Source organism: Gadus morhua, chromosome 2 (genome assembly GCF_902167405.1).
Source record: "Gadus morhua chromosome 2, gadMor3.0, whole genome shotgun sequence".
In the NCBI taxonomy this organism is placed as follows: Eukaryota; Metazoa; Chordata; class Actinopteri; order Gadiformes; family Gadidae; genus Gadus; species Gadus morhua.
The window spans coordinates 3,639,401-3,659,224 of NC_044049.1; the positions used below are offsets into that span (position 1 = coordinate 3,639,401).

At 48.7% G+C, this 19,824-nt stretch overlaps 2 protein-coding genes across 2 annotated transcripts in view; one reads left to right on the forward strand and one right to left on the reverse strand.

Annotated features, from left to right (window-relative positions):
• Positions 1-3,329: 3,329 nt before the first annotated feature.
• tfap4 (transcription factor AP-4 (activating enhancer binding protein 4)) lies at positions 3,330-10,499 on the reverse strand. The gene is made up of 7 exons (XM_030345742.1): positions 10,158-10,499; positions 8,264-8,429; positions 7,016-7,114; positions 6,079-6,249; positions 5,115-5,264; positions 4,155-4,322; positions 3,330-3,699 (listed from the first exon to the last, which is right to left on the reverse strand). The coding sequence occupies exons 1-7, from the start codon at positions 10,244-10,246 to the stop codon at positions 3,550-3,552; spliced, it is 993 nt and encodes a 330-aa protein (XP_030201602.1). The 5' UTR covers positions 10,247-10,499; the 3' UTR covers positions 3,330-3,549.
• A 1,769-nt stretch (positions 10,500-12,268) lies between these two features.
• glis2b (GLIS family zinc finger 2b) overlaps positions 12,269-19,824 on the forward strand; it is a 25,122-nt gene continuing 17,566 nt past the window's right edge. The window contains exon 1 of the mRNA XM_030348123.1: positions 12,269-13,234. The gene's annotated coding sequence lies outside the window, so the exon portion shown is untranslated. The remainder of the gene's footprint in view (positions 13,235-19,824) is intronic.

Here is a 19,824-nt window from a genome sequence, read left to right on the forward strand (position 1 = left end):
CCCTCTACACTAAAATCCCACCATAGGTAAATCCACCATAACATAATTAAGCAATATCATATATAATATCAGTTTCAGCAAGTATAACCGAATCTGTGATTCAGTTGAAGGTACGACCGCAGGCCGAGTGCTGAAGAGGACTGAAAGATGAGATGTAACTTCGGCTTCTCAAAAAGAAATACGTGTACAAAACCACATTTATTGCTATAGCGATGGACGGGAATGCCCCCTACCTGACGCTACCTGAAACTAATTATTCTCATTCCAAATCCTGGCTCTATCAAACCAGTGTGTGGTGTGTGTAAAGCGTTTGATGGAAGGATGGACGCAGAAGTCCCCCGTGATGATGGTCACATGTAATTAACAAAACGTGTGATGATAAGCATTGCTTTATGCAGTTTTACTTTACAGGTAAAACATAACGCATATATAAACACACACACAGAGGAAAAACACCACTGATTCACCCAACTTGTAAAAAACCAAGTACAAACTTTATTATTCTGACTTTACAAAGGCACAAGCCTCGTTATTCCCAAAACTTTTCTTAAAAGAAAAAAAATTGCTTCTTGACGACTCTGTCCGCGGACAGGTCTAACAAAAACAAAAAAACATTATGCAGGAAAGCGTGAGTACGAGACGGTGAGGATAGCACGACAAAATAGAGATGGGATGGATTACGAAGGAAGAGCGGCACAATGAAAAGTAGATCGTGAGGAGCAGGAAGAGGCAGAATGAGCAAGGGGGTGCGACATGTTGGGTGTTCCACTCGCAACCTCAGGAGTGTCCGCTGATCGGCTGATTTGATACAAAACAAAAGGCTGTTTCTGGTTGGATACAGTATAAGTGCTTTATGATCTGAACCTCCATTTAAAACGATAAAACAAAGTTGCTTACCTACCCTGGTCTGTCTGTAGACCACTGATATGTGTGTTATCTTCACATGCATTTCACAAACACGCACGCATAGTGTAAAGCAGAGATGGAACCAAAACAGTGCCTGGCTTCAGTTAAGACGAAACAGTAAAACATACACGTGAAACACATGAAAGTTGTAGAAATAAAGCAGGCGCGCACAAAAGGGAAAAAACATCATTCCGGTCACGTGTTTAAAGGGTAATCCACTGTTTTGTTTCATTTTAGTGTGCAACAAAATTTTTAAGTACGTAGCATGTTAAAACATATCTGTCCAGCAGTTCAATGTTCCATGTATGCAAAACAGGACAAAATGGACACACAAGACATTCGGCAGGGTGATGCCAAAATCAACACAAGTGGAAATTGTCTACTTACTAGATAGAATTAAATGTAATTAAAGTGTATTTCTTGGAATGTCTAGATTTCATGTATGGAATTTCCGTGGGAGTAAACAAATCGAAAATCAATAAAAAATAACCATCTCTGAGGACTGATCTCAGGCTGCACCTAATTGAAACCGCACACAGCAATCGCCTGGAAAGATAATCAAGTACAAGATTGCTTTCAGAATCTGTGTGTGTGTGTGTGTGTGTGTGTGTGTGTGTGTGTGTGTGTGTGTGTGTGTGTGTGTGTGTGTGTGTGTGTGTGTGTGTGTGTGTGTGTGTGTGTGTGTGTGTGTGTGTGTCTCTCTCTCAGTGGCCCATCTCCCAGGGTCTAGAACAGGGCGGTCTGTTAAGACCAGACGTCTACATTAAGGCTGACCCCAGGGGGGTCTCGTGGTGGTGGTGGGGGGTCCCGCTACGACCGCGGCTCTTAGTAAGGCAAGCTGCCGCTTCTCGCCCCCCCAACACCGGTCTTAACAGCAGGGTCACACGTGTGGGTGGGTGGGGGGGGGGGGGGACATTTAAATTCAAGTTCCATATCAACAAACATCATGAAGCATGGTTCATTAACGCCCAATAGGGCAACGAGACAAAGAGATAAACAAGGACAATAAAAGGAGGAATGCATAGCGCACGTGTGCACTGTGATACACCATGTGATACACCATGTGATACAACCCCAGCCCCCGCCCCGGTGCGGCATCGACCCCTCCCTCCCCTTTCCCCGTGGCATCGAAACTCAAGTAATTTCACTGGTTGTTTTCAAATGCTTGCTGCAAGCATTCCTTCATGGATGCTTTGATCAAGACCACCCCCCCCCCCCCCCCCCCCCGTTTAATTCAGCAGCTACCCTCATATATACAAAACCATACCGAGTGATGAGTTGGATAATGGGTCTCAGCGGACTGCGGGTCGTGTTCTGCGTGTTATGCCGACACGTGTTGCACAGCGGGGGGGGGGGGCATAGATTCTGGGGCACCGCTGTCTTCAGTTTAGCTGGGGGGGGGGGGGTCACATGACCACAGTGAAGCTCATGTAAGCCTGGTGATATAAGTCAAATTTGCATTGGGGGACATATCAGAAGCAGCAGCCCATCATTGGGTTTATGGGGGGGGGGGGCCATGGCCACGGTTATAGATGGGGACCACCAGGAACCCAGCCCGGCAACAACATACAAAAAAAACCACACAAACGAGGATAAGAGGGAGGGGTAAGGTGCACTCACCCCTTCCCCCCCCTCCCTCAGTTTTCCTTTCCCACGAGCACCAATCAGACGCGACCTCCGCGGCATTCCTCCTTGTGTTTCAGTACAATCACCTTTTTTTCTCCCGCTTTTTTGTTTTCACCTCGATAACAGCGGGCGGCCCAGAGGAACACAGCATGACAACAAAATAACATTTCAGACTCGACAGAGATAATGACGTTTGGGGGTTTGGGGGGTACAGTTGCCTCTGATTGAGTGAGCGGCTGGAGTCTTTCAAAAGCTTGCCGTCTCTTCGACGTGTCTGTGTGTAAAAAAAAAAAAAAAAAAAAAGTTAGCGGAGGAGATGAAGGCCTCGTCGACGGGGAATGGAGGCGGTGTGCAGCGAGAGCTCTGGTGTGGGGGCTACGGGGGGACGGACGGGGGATACGAAGCGCCCTGCTGGGGCTCACGTCGCGTTCTGCTCCCGGTGGGGGGGGGGGGGGGGGGCGAGAAACGACACAGACACAGCTTTGAAGCAAGTCCAAAAAAAATACAAAAAAGGAAGGATCCACCAGAAGGAATGAAGAAGAAGAAGAAAGAAAAACATGGAGATTATAGCAGGCGTTCAAAGCAGCAAAGTCAAAGCGTAGGGGGATGGCGGGGAGGGGGGGGGGGGGGGGGTATGATTGAAGAGCTTATAAAAACAGTATTTACTCCGGGATCGTCGTCGCTGTCGATGCGCGACAAGCAGGCCCGAGCGGAGAAGCTGAGCGAGAGACGCTGCACAGGAAGTTTGGAGCGTCAGGAACGTCTAAGTGTAAACCAATGGGGGTGGGGGGGGGGGGGGGGGGGGGGGGCGGCCTCGGGGGCACAGCATGTACGAGTGTAGATCACAGAGTGCTTCTTTTTCAAAAATTGTCTACCAACAAATTCGGTCCATTTGACCCACAGCGCTGTCGGGCGGGGGCGGGCCCCCCGTTTAGTTTGGGGTGGGGGGGGGGGGGGGGCGTGAATGCACGTGCGCGCGCGGGTCGTCGGTAGGCTGGAGATGTGATGTGGCGTTGCTCAGGGCAACAGTGAGTCGTCGGCGCCGTCGCTGTTGGAGGCCGTGTCCGAGGCGGCCGGGCTGGAGAGGGCGCGCCCCGAGGACACGATGACCGCCCGCCGCTGGTCCTCCTCGCCCGCGCACACCCGGCCCTCGATGTGCTGGATCGCCTGGACGCAACGCGAGGGGAGGGACACGCGTTAAAAAAGGAAGGGATTCAACTGAAGCAGCAACAGTACCCTCTGGTGGCCGTGTGCGGTAATGAACCGTCCTCGTTTAATACAGTCTGTCGTCATCGGCCATGCAGCCAAAAACGTAAACAAACCAAGGTACGATGAGGACATTTATTTTTAGGAGTAACGGTGTACTTGTCGATGCAAACTGTTGCTCCTTTTACTCAACGTTTGGATGCATAGCAAAGTTTACATTCAGTTTTGTGAGTGATTTACTGGAGTGAATGTTCAAGATTAGGTCATTAAGGCCAACTGTATGAACCATTGAGAAAATACTTCCGAAATTTCCATCGGGGAAGCTTTCCTATTGAATCTAACCATGCTCCGCAAAAATAAATAAATAAAAAGCCTGCACAAAAAGAAGACGCGCAAGAACGTTCCATGGAGCCTACCTGAACGATGGTGTCCAGGTTGTGCCTGGACGTGGACACTGTGTTGATGACGGACGTCGGGCCCATGGTTACCACGGTGACGTGATGCGGATGGGGAGTCTGGGCCGGCGCCGGAACGATGACCGTGGCGTGGTGGGTGGGGGCGGGGGGACTGGCCGGGGGCGATGCCTTCGAAGAATAAAGAAATTAAAAAAAAGGTATTCCTGAGTTCATCGAGCTTTGGAAAAAATCAGCTTCATGTGCCGGTCGGGGACCAAACCAGAAGGGTAAGACACACAAACACACAGGCAAGAAACTATTGATTGGGTCTGGTGTGGAAGGCTGAAACAGAGCACTGAGCAGGAGACAGCAGGGCTGGAAGGAGATCAGTCGGCTGGCCATTGACTGACTGTGAAAAGTGCCCCGGCTGGAGACCGCTCAGAGCCTGGAGGTTAATGAATCCCCACCCCGCCACCTGCTAAAGGCTACTGTCACGGCTAAGGCTACAGAGTCAGAAGGAGCTGGGGGCGTCTGCACATCACTAGGTAGAAGGCTGTCTGGTGTTTTAAATTGTTAAAAACAATTGTTTTTTTTTGTTATTGGGGTTACATTACTTTATTGATACGTTATATATTAATTAGTGCTGTCAGTTAAACGCGTTATTAACGGCGTTAACGCAAACCAATTTATTTTTTTTCTAATTAATCGTGAGTTAACTGTGGCATTAATGTGATTAATCGCGATTAAATATTTTAATCGCTTGACAGCACTAATATTAATATACCCTGTATTTGGCATAACCACATAGCATTACAAAAGTGGCTGGGATGTTTGATTCCAAGCTGAAAGACACCTGGTGGCACACCACATGTAGCAACACACACGCATGTGGGATGCAAAGTTATCCCTGCTAAACGCCATGCGAGCGACCGAGCGGTGAGCATGGCGGCGGTCGTCGACGGCGGCGGTCGCGGCGCGTACCTGCGGGCTGCAGGCCGGAGTGACGTCCGTGTCCAGCTGCTCGTGCTTGTGCTGCAGCTGGGCCAGGCTGTGGATGCGCTGCTCGGGCGGCACCTGCTGGGTGATCACCTTCAGCCTCTCTGGGTGCAGCTGGGAGTCCACGCCCTCCATCTGAGGGCGAGCACCACATTATGATCACAACACTGTTATTGGGATGGCTTTAGGATTAGGATACAGACCTCGTCAGGTCATAGTTCTGATGGCCAATGGGACAGACGTTTCATAGTATGTTTCACGTTACATTTTATTTTGAATTATTCAATTTTACTCATCATCCCATGACCTCATGTTTATTTACCATTCATATTTTTCATTTCTTTCCTTTTGTTTGGTCCTCTATGTTGAATGTGGAATATGTTCATAAATACAACGCATTATTCTTTTGATTGTTGCAAAAGAGAAACCAAATACTTCCATGCGAACCATGAATGACTAAATGACCTTCTGGTAAGAAAGGCTATTCTGATTGGTTGGCATTAGTGCGCCATGTCATTGTGCACCCATGACAACACTATTTCAACCAATCAGAAGAAAATTACTTTATAAATGCCTTTTTTTTTGCTAACCAAGCAGTTGTGCCACTTGTTGCGTTAGCTAAACCCAGGACTGTGTCCCTCTTCAGCTGCTCCTCCAGCATCATGAATATAAGTGATCTGAACCCAGGACTGTGTCCCTCTTCACCTGCTCCTCCAGCATCATGAATATGAGTGATCTGAACCCAGGACTGTGCCACTCCTCTCACCTGCTCCTCCAGCATCATGAATATAAGTGATCTGAACCCAGGACTGTGTCCCTCCTCTCACCTGCTCCTCCAGCATCATGAACATGAGTGATCTGAACCCAGGACTGTGTCCCTCCTCTCACCTGCTCCTCCAGCATCATGAATATGAGTGATCTGAACCCAGGACCATGTTCCTCCTCTCACCTGCTCCTCCAGCATCATGCGGACCGAGCGCTCCTTTGCCAGCTGCTGCCTCAGCTCGATCATCTCCCTCCTCAGGTCCTCCGTCTTCTCCTCCTCCAGGATGTCCGGGGAGCCGATGCCTTCGTCCTTCTCCTCGGTGCGCCTCCTCTTTGGGGAGGACCCGCTGAACTCCTTATCGGGGGCCGACAGGGGATACCGGAGTTAGGGGAGCTGAATACATTGAATACATTGAATATAATTGGATGCATTCCAGCACCTTGTTGAACTGATTTGACAGAGTTCTTCTTATTCATATTTATAATGTGGCGAGAGTTTTAGCTCAGGCAGTAGAGTGGGTCTACTTGTCACCGGAAGGTTGCTAGTTTAATCCCCAGTGGGACACCTAACACTAACTGCTGCCTACTTTAAATTCAGGTTAAGATTACAGCGCCCGAGAAGCTATCGACGCCTCCTCTGCACCTCAGGCACGCCGGTCGAGCGGGTTGACCAGCGGGTTGCCACCAGAAGGTTGCTGGTTCAATCCCCGGCTCCACCTAGCTGATTGAGACGTCTACCCTGCTCCCTCCTTGCATGGTGGACTCCACCGTCATTGTGCGAGTGTATGGACAGTTTTTGCTTTGGAAAAAAGGTTCTGCCTAATGCCTTAGGTGTAAATATAAAGATCTTAAAATATCAGAAATATATTTATTGATTAAAATAATAAATAGGTGTCATTCATTTATTTCCCATTCAAACTAATTGTGTGTGCTATAAAAACCATAAGAAAACTACATTTAAATGGATGACTACCGGTACAAAGATGTCGTCCTCCATTCTCAGTGAGCTGAAGTACATGTGCAGCGATTCATCACCCCGTGGTTCTACACCGTAGAAATGCCCCTCGCCGACGATGACGGACTTGGGCCGGCCATGAGATCCGTTACATGCTGTACCTCACCTGTATGAAGCGCTTGAGCTGATTGTTCTGATTCAGAAGCCTCGTCTTCTCCTGCTCCAGGCAAAAGATGTAATCTGTGGTCTGCTGTAGTATGGCCGCCTGGGCAGGAGAGAACAGAGTTAACAAGACGACCGCGGCCACCGCAGTAACCCTACACTGGAGCTGGGGCGCTCAGTCCTGCTCCGTTCCAGGTTTTCACTGCAGCCACCACTGTAGCCGCTATTATTCTTGTTGCATTACTCTCTTGATTTTCTAGTTGGTTCTTATTCCTTCAGCAACTGAAAATTGGAAACTATTCGGAATCGACAAACAATGGCTGCATTGCAAAGTATCTACAGTTCGGTTCTTAAGCGGAGATTCTCGCTGTGATGCCTTCCCTAGGAGGGATGTTGGAGTGTAGGACACATTTTACATTTAGAAGATGCTTTTATCCAAAGCGACTTACAACCGTTCACACACACATTCACACACCGACGGCGGAGTCAACCATGCAAAACGACCTCAAGCTCATCAGGAGCAGGTAGGTTGAGGCGTCTTGCTCAGGGACACCTCAACACTTGGCTAGGAGGAGCTGGGGATCAACCTAGCAACCTTCCAGTTACAAGTCTACCCGCTCTACCTACAGAGCTACGCCAAGGCATGAGTTGAGCCTGGCTTCATTCAGACCTTATCACAATCATTCTTGTTTGGAGACGTTGTGCCCGCTTTTTACGGACAGATGGCAGAATAACTTTAATAATAATAACTCCAGGTCATGACACCTAAAATACTAGCAAAAAAGCAGAGGAGTGTAGTTCGCACCGCACCTTAGTAAGGACCACATAATTTATGGTTCATCCGCAGTGCTTTAATTCGGGTTAAGACTACAGAGTCCAAGACTCCTTCGGCCTGTCGACATCTCAATTACAATTACAATCAGGGCATTTAGCAGACGCTTTTATCCAAAGCGACTTACATCGGTCTATACACACATTGACACACCGACGGCAGAGTCAACCATGCAAGGCGACAGCCAGCTCGTCGGGAGCAGTTAGGGTGAGGTGCCTTGCTCAGGGACACCTCGACACTCAAAGCTAGGAGGAGCTGGGGATTGAACTAGAAACCTTTCGGTTACAGGACAACTGCTCTACCTCCTGAGCTAAGTCAACCCCCTTCCCCCCTCCTCCCTTGCTATCTCACGCGCGCCGGTCGCCACGGGGGGGGGAGGAGGGAGGCGGTGTGAGTGGGCGGGGGGGGGGGGGGACCCACCTTGCTGAGCTTCTCCCCGTCGCTGTGGGGGATCAGCGTCTTGAGCGACTGGAAGCCGGCGTTGATGCTCTGCATGCGCCGCCGCTCGTTGCTGTTGGCGATCTCCCGGCGGATGCGGCGTTCCTGGTCCCTCGCCGTCTCCGGCGTCAGGGGAATGTTGGCCAGGCTGGGGACAGCATATCCGTTACACACACGCACGCGGATGTACACACACACACACACACACACACTCTTTGGTAGACCTCAGACGAAAAATGCTGGAGGTTGAATTCTTGGGATCTTCTCCATTTTAGAAAGGAGCACCTCAACAGATTGAGGCCATTTGGTTTTACTTTTCCTAATAAAGATTTCCCTTAAAGTGTCGCAGTGAGAAAAGCTGAAACTGTTAATTGCTTTTTAATGCGTGTTCATGCTGCCATTCAATTATGGGCTGTTATATTTAATATGCTACATTACTTGATTGTAACACCTTTTTTTTGTGTGCATTAGATATTTTTGAATGGGATATCAGAAAATGTCCAAAAATATAATATGACTAGATAAAAAACAATATTGCATTAATATATAAAGTAAAATGACGAAAATCCATTTAACCCTGCATCTCCGAGATTAGGTTTAGGCAAATATTATCTGTAGCCTACCAACTGAACTGTTAACGGTAAATACTGAAAATGAGCCAAGAGACATAGATAAGTGTGTGCCAAGAACTGACATTCAACGCATACACAGATTATAAATAGGAAAAAGGTTATTGCATCACTAAAAGGGTATTTGTATATGTATAATATAGCACTTTTAAGTTATATTATTCAGTGTCAACTGGGGCGTTATGGCAAGGGAGACTACAAATAATACATAGGACTACATTTCCCGTGTAACCCAGCAGATTCCTCCGCCTCCATGTAGGAAAGAGGCTGCAGACGAGACGCATTGACGGGCCTTGTGTAACATACACACCCCCTTATTAACACAACTACCAGCCTATTCGTTTTTTGCGTAACAATTTGGTTTAGAATTTGCTAGAAAACATCCTAAATCATTTATGAAACACACGCAAACGCAACGCCTAATAACAGCGCGTTTAAAATAGCCCATTCGTTTCCTCCGCCATTACAACAATGCGACTCCGCTTCCCCTCCGCCTGTCCATGCGGCAGCATGGCAGAAGCGCTGCTCGAAACGACGCAATGTAAACGACACGGTGCGCACTGTAAACGAGCTAAAAATACACAAGCGCAACACTTTCGTCGAATGTGTAACCGTCAACCAAAGGACGAGTCTGTCCCGCCCGTGTAAACGGTGCTGCAGTGCTTCAAAACAAGCGTTTAGCGCTAGACCCACATCACTTTTTTTTAGCACGGACCACAAGCATGGCCGCACTATCCTTAATAACTTCAGACCGCTCGGATCAGAATCAGCCCACACTAGCCGCTCAACACGGGTATACAGGCTAATCATATATATTCCTCCCATTCTAACGAAACCACTCGTCGTGTACTTATGCAAATTAGACACACGCGTATCCGAAACGCGTGTTATTTAAAACGCACTAGTGATGCACTCGCCACAGTGGAGAAGCGTGGCGTGTATGTAACCACGTGGTTTGTGTTTGTTCGCCCCAAAAAATGTATCGATTTATCAAGTGGTACATATGTGGTCACGTTTGAATCACCGGGGTGTCGCGTCTGCGGTCAAGCGCACCGGCCGAATAATGGTCATTGTGTCGGGGTTTCATGGCCTTTGAATCCCGCTCATCAAGAGTGGCTCTTGTACACAATAACACACCGAATCGAGCATGTTCCTTCAACCCCCTGTCCCCTGCGCGCCGACATAACCCGTATCGCTGTGGTGCAGTGCATTAGATAAAGCAATAATGAATCAACACGTATACACACCTACACAGTCCCCCAATCACTTCTTTCTCCGTTTTCCTAAAATGTTGCAAGGAGGGCACCTTCTGAGCGGGTACCATGAAATACTCCATGGTGGCCAGTCCAGCTTTGGTCACCGAATTATTGTTGCGGGATTAAAAACAATGTCGAAGTTGTAAACAAGTCCTTTGGTCCAAAAGGTGCGTGATTCCCCGCATTCAGATGTAAATCCGGGTCTTTATTATGCAGTAGTAGCAGGCTGTAGAGTTGTAATGTTACTCGACTTCCAGCTGATGGGGAGCCCTCGTTGTGAGTGGCGCTCTATCGGTAGCTCACTCCCCTCCCTCTTTCTCTTTCACCCGCTGCATGTACGTGTACGAGTGTGTGTGTGTGTGTGTGTGCGTGTGTGTGTGTGAGTGGGAGATAGTGTGTGTGTGCGTGTGTTTGTGCGTGTGTGAGGGCGAGTGTGTGTGTGCGTGTGTGTGTTTGTGCATTAGTGAGGCCGAGTGTGTGTGTGTGTGTGTGTGTGTGTGTGTGTGTGTGTGTGTGTGTGTGTGTGTGTGTGTGTGCGTGTGCGTGTGTGTGTGTGTGTGTGTGTGTGCAGCTGATCAGATGGCTTTCAAGGCGGGAAACAGCTGGTAGGAATCACACAGCACTGCCCAAAGCCTCCTTCCGCGGCGACAGGAACTGCATGTAAACAATGGGTAATTTAGCATAAACAGATACAAACTGCCCGATCAATTATCCGGTTCATTCTATTAGAAATAAAGTAAAAAATAATAATAATCGAGTTCTCTATTATAATATTTTTTTTCCCATTGACCTAATACAGTTAACAGCCATATCATTAACGGGGCGTATACTCCAGTGACACGGATATATGAACAGACGGTACGAGCTGACGGCGGGGACCCGAGGGCAGTATCGATCTCTACAGAGCGTTTAAACAGCTGCGTCTGTTTTGGCGGACAACGCTGGACGTTTCAGCAGGCTAGTAGAACAGGGGGGGGGGGGGGGGGGGGGGATGAGGACACGCGGTAACCTAATAACCACACAGTCACCGCGAAATCTGCGGGCAGTCGTCTGAAGGCATACTCCTCGCACCCGGAATTGTCAATAGGCCTAACACATTTTGGCCGGGTCTGTGTTTTGTAGAATATATAGGCTAAAATCAATCATTATTCAAGTTAATATTTGTAATTATGTATCAGTACCTATGATATTTATACATTTAAATTGCAAATAGGATAACTTACAAAAAAAAGCCAGACTTCTATTTAATTCCATATGAAGGTAATTAGCCTATCTCTATTACATCGAATTGGTAATTATTTATGTAAGGCGTTAGAATTAGCCGTGTTGAACCGTGCTGAACCGAACATTTGTACGGTTATTACATTGCATTAGCATTCAACACGCTAATTTAAATTATATGTCTACATTCTGCTGTACCGATGCTTCCTCAAAGTGTCGTCGGGAATGAGATGCTGCTAGCCACACGCACACAGACGAACATGCACGGCACGCACGTAAATAGATGCGCACATGCAAGCATACACAGACAAACAAGCACACGCACACGCCCGCACACACATACATGCGCGCGTTTATTTATTATGATTTAATGGCTACTGTAATAATACCGCCAATTGGATGCAATGTAATCCACAAGTGCTATTACTATAATGGCAACCACTGTGAGAATGAAGTGTATCTGCGTTAAAACACATTCGACCAAAACGGCTAAGGCAATTGTCTTCGTATGCCCCCACTGTGAACTTTCCAGTCATTATCGTGCCTTTTCAATGAGAATAAACACGTTTGCAGCAATGTGGATTTCAGGATGTGTTCTGGCTGTTCGTAGAAAAAAACAACTAGATGACTGCAGACCTAAGTACTTCAAGTAAAGATAGGCCGCCTAAGAATAAAAGCCTCATTAAATGTAGCCTAGTCCTATTTAACTATAACCTGTTGCTTATGGCCTGATGTTGACTTTACATTATAGACCTGTTATCAAAACTATATATCCTTTTGGTAACTAGCTTATGTTTAAAGTGTTTAAGTCTAAACGTCTAACAACGTTTAGACTTCCGTTTGGTTCATTTTCGTTGTTCAATTTGATCCACATCAGGGCTGTATGGTGGACCGGAGGCGATGGACGGGAGACGAGGATCCGGGGACCGCCCATGGCGGAGGGGCGGAGCCAGCAAGCACGCGCTGAGCTGGCAGAGTCTGGGCTAGTCCTCCGCGCGCGACGAGAGGGAGACACGGGCTGGCGCGGGTCCGGGTGTGCTGTCTGCTGCTCTCGAGACCGACGAGAGAGAGAGAGAGAGAGGGGGAGACCGGAGAGCGACGATCACGTCTCCTGGAGTACGAGGCAGAAGAAGAGGAAGAAGAAGAGGAGAGGAGTCAGGACACTCGGAGAAAACTAATAAATCGACCCCCCCCCCTCCTCACTCGAGTATACTCGGAGTCGGCGTCTGGGAAAAAAACACCAAGGGAAGACCCCCTGTCTTCGTGACATCTCTGTTGAGTGCCCAGCGCACCCCTCCCAGCCCACCCCCCCAAAGGAACGACCACCCATAGGAAGAGCAAGTTGACCAGCGTCGCCAGCAGGCGATGCACTTAGGAAGACACCGACGACCCTTGCGCCTCTGGTCTCGAACGCATGACAGCCGAAGACGTCTTAATTTTCCTGACGGCAACAGTTAAGAATACGGATTTTGGTGTTTACATTTTTTTTCTTTTTGACGGATCGGCTATGGCAAGACGATATATCACTTCACGGCAACGTGTTTAAGTATCACGCCGTATAGTCTGCTCTATAGCTGTGGAATTAACCATTAACGTGCAGTGTGGCGTTATGTTTTTTTAGTGTTTAAATTTATGCTGACAATGGTCTGGGAACGGGCCGCCTCGATGGACACCTAGTATCGTTTTTTCCCCGTTTTGTATTTCATATATATACTCGACTAGACGACATCACGTTTCAAGAAGTCGTTCGTCCTCCTTTTTTGCGGAAAGTCTTGCGTGGGAAGTTTGCGCCGAAGAGGGAACAAGTCGTAGAGAACTCTGCGGCATCCACATCATTGTACTCTACGGTAAGCCCTGTCCCTAGACCCATCTCCATCACGCGCTTCGTGTATTTTCAACGTGTCAGTCGCTCCACAGTTGGTATGGCACGGGTTTGTGTTCCGACGTGTCATGCATTTCAGCCCTGCAGAACGGTCCGAGTTCAAGCAGGGCAGCGCCGAGTGACCTATTTTCCGAGTCTACAGTGGTGCGTCGGTCATCTTGCAAGCTGCGCTCCTCAGACTCAGATTGTAGTCCGAGGGCTCCCAGTGGTGCACGTGCCCCGGCAGCGTCTTTAGAATGCAGGCAGACGGTATATGTCAATGCCCGTTAGGCTACCAGAGCAACGTACTTTGTTTGCGTGTCTCCGAAGGCACACACGCACACACACACACACACACACACACACACACACACACACACACACACACACACACACACACACACACACACACACACACACACACACACACACACACACGCACACACACGCACGCACAACTCCGCTAATCCCCTTTGGAGATATATACTGTATGTTGGAGCCGAGTAGTTTATACTATAGCTAAACCTGCCCTGGACGCTCATCTGCTCATCCAGCTGTTGTTCTGTGGGGAGCTCAGTACTGCTCAGCTCGTACTGAGCTCCACGCTGATGTCACAACAGCATCTTAAGAGTTAAACATATGCAATCCGCAAATATGAATGAACTATTTACCCGTATTGTGTCATTGAGAGGAAACACCTATGTATAACGAAAAGGATTCAGTTTTTTTTGTTTCACGCGTGCACTTTTATTCCAGTGCATGTGTGTATCTGGTTTATAACAACTCATTAAACGCCCAGTTTGTTGAGGTTCACCATGTCATGTGGGCCCTCGTATAGGAACTATTTTCCTCCAATTAAGCAATTCCACTGTCCCTAATTGTGTGCACATTGAGTCCTGGTTTGGGAGGAGGTCTCTCCCTATTGGCTGCCTCCCGTGGGCCTATTGTCCCGGGCACAACAACACAGGGCCCTGTGCTAGATTGGACAACGGCCTGATCATTAAAACGCAAAGGGCCCCAGTACCCCAGCAGAGCCTCCATCAGGGGCCATGGGAGCCTTCTGAACTAGCATGTGCTGAGGCACGTGTGAGTGTGTGTGTGTTTGTGTTTGTTTCTGTGTGTGTGTGTGTGTGTGTGTGTGTGTGTGTGTGTGTGTGTTTCTGTGTGTGTGTGTGTGTGTTTCTGTGTGTGTGCGTGTTTGAGTGAGTGTGTGTGTGTGCGTGTTTCTGTGTGTGTGTGTGTGCGTGTTTGAGTGAGTGTGTGTTTGTGTGACGTGTGTGTGTGTGTGTGTGTTTGTGTGTGTGTGTGTGTCTATACACCAACACTGACAGCATCAACCGGAGAGTCTGAGACGCGGTCACGCTCTTTGTAACTCCACGATGTTGACTCGTGGAGCGCTTTGATACGCGGCGTGTTGTGATTAAGTGCTGTGTAAACACGTTTAAACTGGAACCCGATCTGGAACCCCCCCCCCCCCTCCCCGAGGGTCTGTTATTTAATCCACAAGCCTCTCTCTGAACCGCCAGGGCGGCCATGTTGCAAGTGCTGGTCTCATTCTCATCCTGATGTTTTCTTTATGCAATCAGCTGGTGAGCACCAAGGCATGACCCGTTCAGCCGCAGGTCAGCCGAGGTGTCCTCCACCAGGGCTGACCACAGAGTACGTAGAAGAGGACCTACCACTCTCTATCCCCACACTGGTTCTCGAACAGTTCTTTCCTTTGTGAGCGGTTCAGCGCTGACTGACTTGGAGGGAAGGAACTGTCAGCCTCACTACAGGTCCAGATGTCCGAAGGGATCCAGTTGTGAATCTCCGCTGGCATTCCACACTCAACACGTTCAGTGTGTGTGTGTGTGTGTGTGTGTGTGTGTGTGTGTGTGTGTGTGTGTGTGTGTGTGTGTGTGTGTGTGTGTGTCTGTGTGTGTGTGTGTGTGTGTGTGTGTACATGTGTGTTTGTGTGTGAGAGAGAGTTCATGTGTGTGTGTGTGTTGTGTAGAGCAATCTTCAGATGCAGACACGCAGACAGCTGCTGCGTGAGCAAGAGTTTGTCCCGAGTTCTGATGTATTATACTGCCGGTGAAACTACATTCATACTACAGCCCAGTTCATATCACCCTCCTCCACCACCAACACCACCACCATCACCACCACCCAGCCACCACACTGGAGAGAGCTTCATCTGCCCATTTCAAGTAACGGGTTGTCTGGGTAAACAGGCCTCTCTCTCAGCCTTGGAGCAGGATGGTTTCTTCTTCTCTTCAGTAATTGGTCTGCGTCATTAGGCCCGCCCCTCACCACAAGTGTGACATCATGGCCCTGGAGCCCCACAGACGTTCTAAGTGAGAAGCAGCTGCCGGGTCGAGTGTGGAAAAAGGTGGGTCCTCACGGCGAGGTCCTGCGTCATCCAGCGCAAACCCACCCCGCCATGGAGACGTGGGCTGGTGGAAACCCACAGGACTCGCTCGCACTCGTGTTGTGGAAACGTTTAAAAAAGGCTCAGGAACTCCTGGAAACCCAAAGACGTCCCTGGACAAACAAGGTCACACGTCGTCGACAAGTTGTCGTGCAGTAAAGTAAAACGTCAAATCAAAAGTACACCTTTTATAACCTTTATGCTGAATATTTTTACAGAATCGACGGAGACCGAATTCCTTTGAACAATGTTATCTGTTCACGCTATTGCCAAACCATAGCTTTCCCTGAGTGCAAAGGCTATGTTGGGAGAGCCAGGGCAGTGTGAGTTTCTGGGTTAATATCCCAGTGGGCCTCCCGTTGTTCCACGGATTACTTAAGAAAATGAAAGGTGTCTCAGCCGGGCGGAAGGATGACAGGAGGCCAGCAATGGAGATGCATGCAACCTCACTCTGGGAAGCCCAGAGTCTAAAGTGTTCAGCTTCATGTGGGCAAAAGACTTCATTATCTAGCAGCATGCATAAAAGGCTGCTGTGCTCCGAGGGCCTATAAGCTTTAAGCTACCTTCAATGTTATATCTGCCGTCGAGGGAAGACAATGCCGTAAAAAAGACTCAGACTCTGTGATGTTTTCCAACATGTGGTCGGTCAAAGATGTTTGCAAAAGTCTTTCAAGTGTTGTAGCTATTCCCAAGACTCTGCCCTAGGCCTCGATCCCAGGATTTCTCCAGAAAGCGGTTAGAAAATGTTTGCCTCTTGGACACCCACGGTGTACAAACACATATCAGATGGTCAATGCGAGGAGACAGACCTCAACACACGAGAGGAATTTTATTACATTTGAACTTGACAGAAAATATTGCAATACTCTGTCATGTTCCCTACTCGACAGGTAGGAACCTCGTGCAACACCTCCTGTAGAGACTGAAATACCTCTCCTCTGGCAAAATCTCAACTTTGCAGCATAATGGCTTGAAAATACGAATATGTTTTTGAGGTGTGGCCACTGTCCTAACACGTCGAATAGAGGAGCAAGTCTAAGCTCTGCCTCCTGACCTCCGTTTGGCCCACAACGCCGTTATCAATGCCAGCGAGAGGACATGTCCTCTCAGCTGCAGTCACGCGTCCCTTCCCCGGGGTGAGCTGCAGAGAGGATGGGGGCAATGTGTTGGGTCTCATGCTGGGATTCGCCCTAAAGCTTAAAAGCTTGTGCAGAACGCTCCCTATTTGTATCCATGTCTTGGTTGATGAGTCACCACACACACTTTGCAGGTCTACTCACCTCTCTTTCATCAGCCTCATCATTCGGAACACTAGGATTGAGGAATTGATAGTCCAATCATAGACAATCGAACCAGAGAATCTGTCATCACATAGTTCATCAGCCTCATCATTCGGAACACTAGGATTGAGGAATTGATAGTCCGATCATAGACAATCGAACCAGAGAATCTGTCATCACATAGTTCTTTTTTTTCAATGTAGAGCATTAGTTTATTTTCCACAGGTTACTTCATAAACCCGCCGGTATCTTTTGGATTTATCTGCCCACCCAAACCCCCGCGAGAGGAACAATTCTCTTGCTAATTGCACCCCCTGCTCCTGTTTGTGTTTCTGTAATGTATCGCTGCACTCTGATCGGCGATTGGTCACCTTTTGAGGCCGTTGGATAATGCTGGTAAATGGGTGCTGGAAGGACGCGCACCTTTGCAGCACTGCATCTTTCATCTCTGTCGTTGTAGCCCAATGTCTCTGAGCTGTTATTACTCAGCCGGTAATTGCGGGCTTTAGAAGGTTACTGCCTACATGCTTCTCTGAGTCTTTGTCACGAAGAGCTGATGGGTTACTGTACGACCGTGTTATGAATATGATGTGATTGTAATATTGCTGGATTGTTCGTCTCTCGGTCACTGATACTGGCCCTGTGCTTCCAATTCATCTAGTACATACAGGGAAGAGAAAGGATCTATTAGATGACATTATACGTTTTTTATACCTTCCTTTAATCCATATTTCTAAATGTAATATTATGGAATTATATGGAAATCAGCACGCAGGGAACAATGGCGCAGGAGAAGGGAGTGCCCGGTAGCGGTTCAGAATCACCTGTCCCTCACCGCCAAATGGATCTTCCGACTTAGTCCAGTGAACGAGTCGGAGAAGAAGAAGGAGACGCTGGGCCTCCCAGACCAAATCCTCCAGTAACGAGTTACAGTGCAGGTGTCATCTCCACGGCCCGGTGCGAGGTGTTGCTGATGTGTGTGTCTGCGCGGTGGGGTAAACGTTCACACTCCCGCTCACAAAGACTAAAGAAAATAGACAGAGGGCACAGGGAGCCCAGAAAGGCTAGGCTCACACACACACACACGCTGCCAGCCGGCCATCTGAAGGAAACTAGCACATTCCACCCTTCCTCTCTGGCTGGCTCGGGTCAGGGACCAGGCATTTTTCTCTGGTTAAACTATAACCACTAATAACCCTCCCCACCAGACCATTTCCCTCTGGAAACAAACCTTCTCCCTAAGGGGCAGGCTAGCTATATGCCCATAAGTCCTTACCCTAACCTTAACCGAATCCACCTGTAATGGCACATCCTTGGGGGTGGAAGGGGGAGAGGGTAAAGGGAGAGGGTTTTGTCTCCACCAGAGGCCTGAAACTGGGGGAAGTTATGGGGGTCAGTTCCTGTAGTGTAGACCTGTGTTTCCAAAATAAACACGGACACAATTCGGCCTCAGTCAGCCCACCCCGCCACCTACCACCACCTCTCTCTCTCACTCTCACTCTTGGGCTCGCTCTCTTTCTCTCTCTCCCACTGTTTCCCTTTAATGTCTGTGTGTAATGTTCCTAGCGTGAGAGAAAGTTCAGCTCACACAATTGACAGACTGTCTGGAGGAGAGTGCACGGGACGGGGGGAAACCTGTGAGGCAAACTAGGAGGCAAAGGAGGAAAGCCAAATTTGAATGCGAAGAATGAAGGGAAACCACCAGCAGCATGCAGACGTCCTTAGCAGAGGATGCAAAAGGGAGGAGGGGGAGGAAGGCAGAGATTGTTTCCACAAAGCCTTAGTTGTCTCGGACTCGATGCCAGGTGATGATGAACATGGTGCGGGGAAGGCCGTCTTGATAGGAAGGTTGGCCCAGCGAGGTGTGAATACTGACAGTATTAAGCTAGCGGTGTTGTAGCAGTTAAAGTGGAGGCAGGTGGTTTGGATTACTGTTTACATGCTCGGCCAACACCCTTGGTTTTTCCAGTGTGCCCACAACAGTGCTGAGCAGGACCTTATGGCAGTGCATTGGCTGGAGGTCCCCACTGCTTTGGAAAGGAATAGCAAGCCAAAACGTGAACGAAAAAAAAAAGAATACCGTTTTTTGGTGGGAAAATTGAGAGAGGCAGTCTGTTGAGTCTGGGTCCAGGCCTAGCTCACATCCCTATATCTGGGCATATCCACTCCTATTAGCTCGCTAGGAGAGCTACCCCTATTGCCACACACAGACACACACACACACACCCACCCCCACGCACGCACGCACGCACGCACGCACGCACATACACACACACACACACACCTCACATCACACTCCTTCCAGCCCCGTATCCATGCTTTCTTCTCTGGTTTGAGAGCCCCCCCCCCCCCCCCCTCCCAACCAGTACCACCACTCTCCTCCCACACCAGCACTGCCTCACTCACATTTTCCTTGCCCACTTTCCAGGAGTCTCAAGCTTCACAGCTTGCCATTTAGATTATATAAGGCATTCTTCATCGTATGCATGCACAGAAGGAGCTGGAGGGAGAGGGAACAGGGAGAAATAAAGAGCAGCAGTGCAAAGGGGAGAGAGAGGGAAGAAAGTTTGGCGACTGCAGCTGTTTACCCGTTCTGTGGTATGGAGAGGATGCGGCCAGGGCTGATTTGATTTATATGTTTAGAAACTTTCTCATAAAGAGAACCGTGTACAACGCAAAAAACCCTCGCACCTCAAACAGCGAACCACCTATCAACACCTCAGAGGTTTTTCCTCTGTTCAGGTCATGTTCGACACTTGTATCGGTCGAACCACGGGGGCCATCTTGAAAAAGGGCCCCGTATCCCAGAGCTTCAACCCGGCTCTCCTTATCCTTGTTTTCTTATTTGCTGGGATCTCAATACAGGTTCTGTCAGTCTGACTG

What these genes read in the sequence shown, in the direction of transcription:
- tfap4 (XM_030345742.1), bottom strand. Translation starts at nt 10,246, where the DNA reads ATGGAGTATTTCATGGTACCCGCTCAGAAGGTGCCCTCCTTGCAACAT. An exon ending in ACGGGGAGAAGCTCAGCAAG is followed by an intron (nt 7,115 to 8,263) that starts GTGGGTCCCCCC and finishes TCTCCTGCCCAG; the next exon opens with GCGGCCATACTACAGCAGAC. An exon ending in ACCTGGACACCATCGTTCAG is followed by an intron (nt 3,700 to 4,154) that starts GTAGGCTCCATG and finishes CGTTGCGTCCAG; the next exon opens with GCGATCCAGCACATCGAGGG.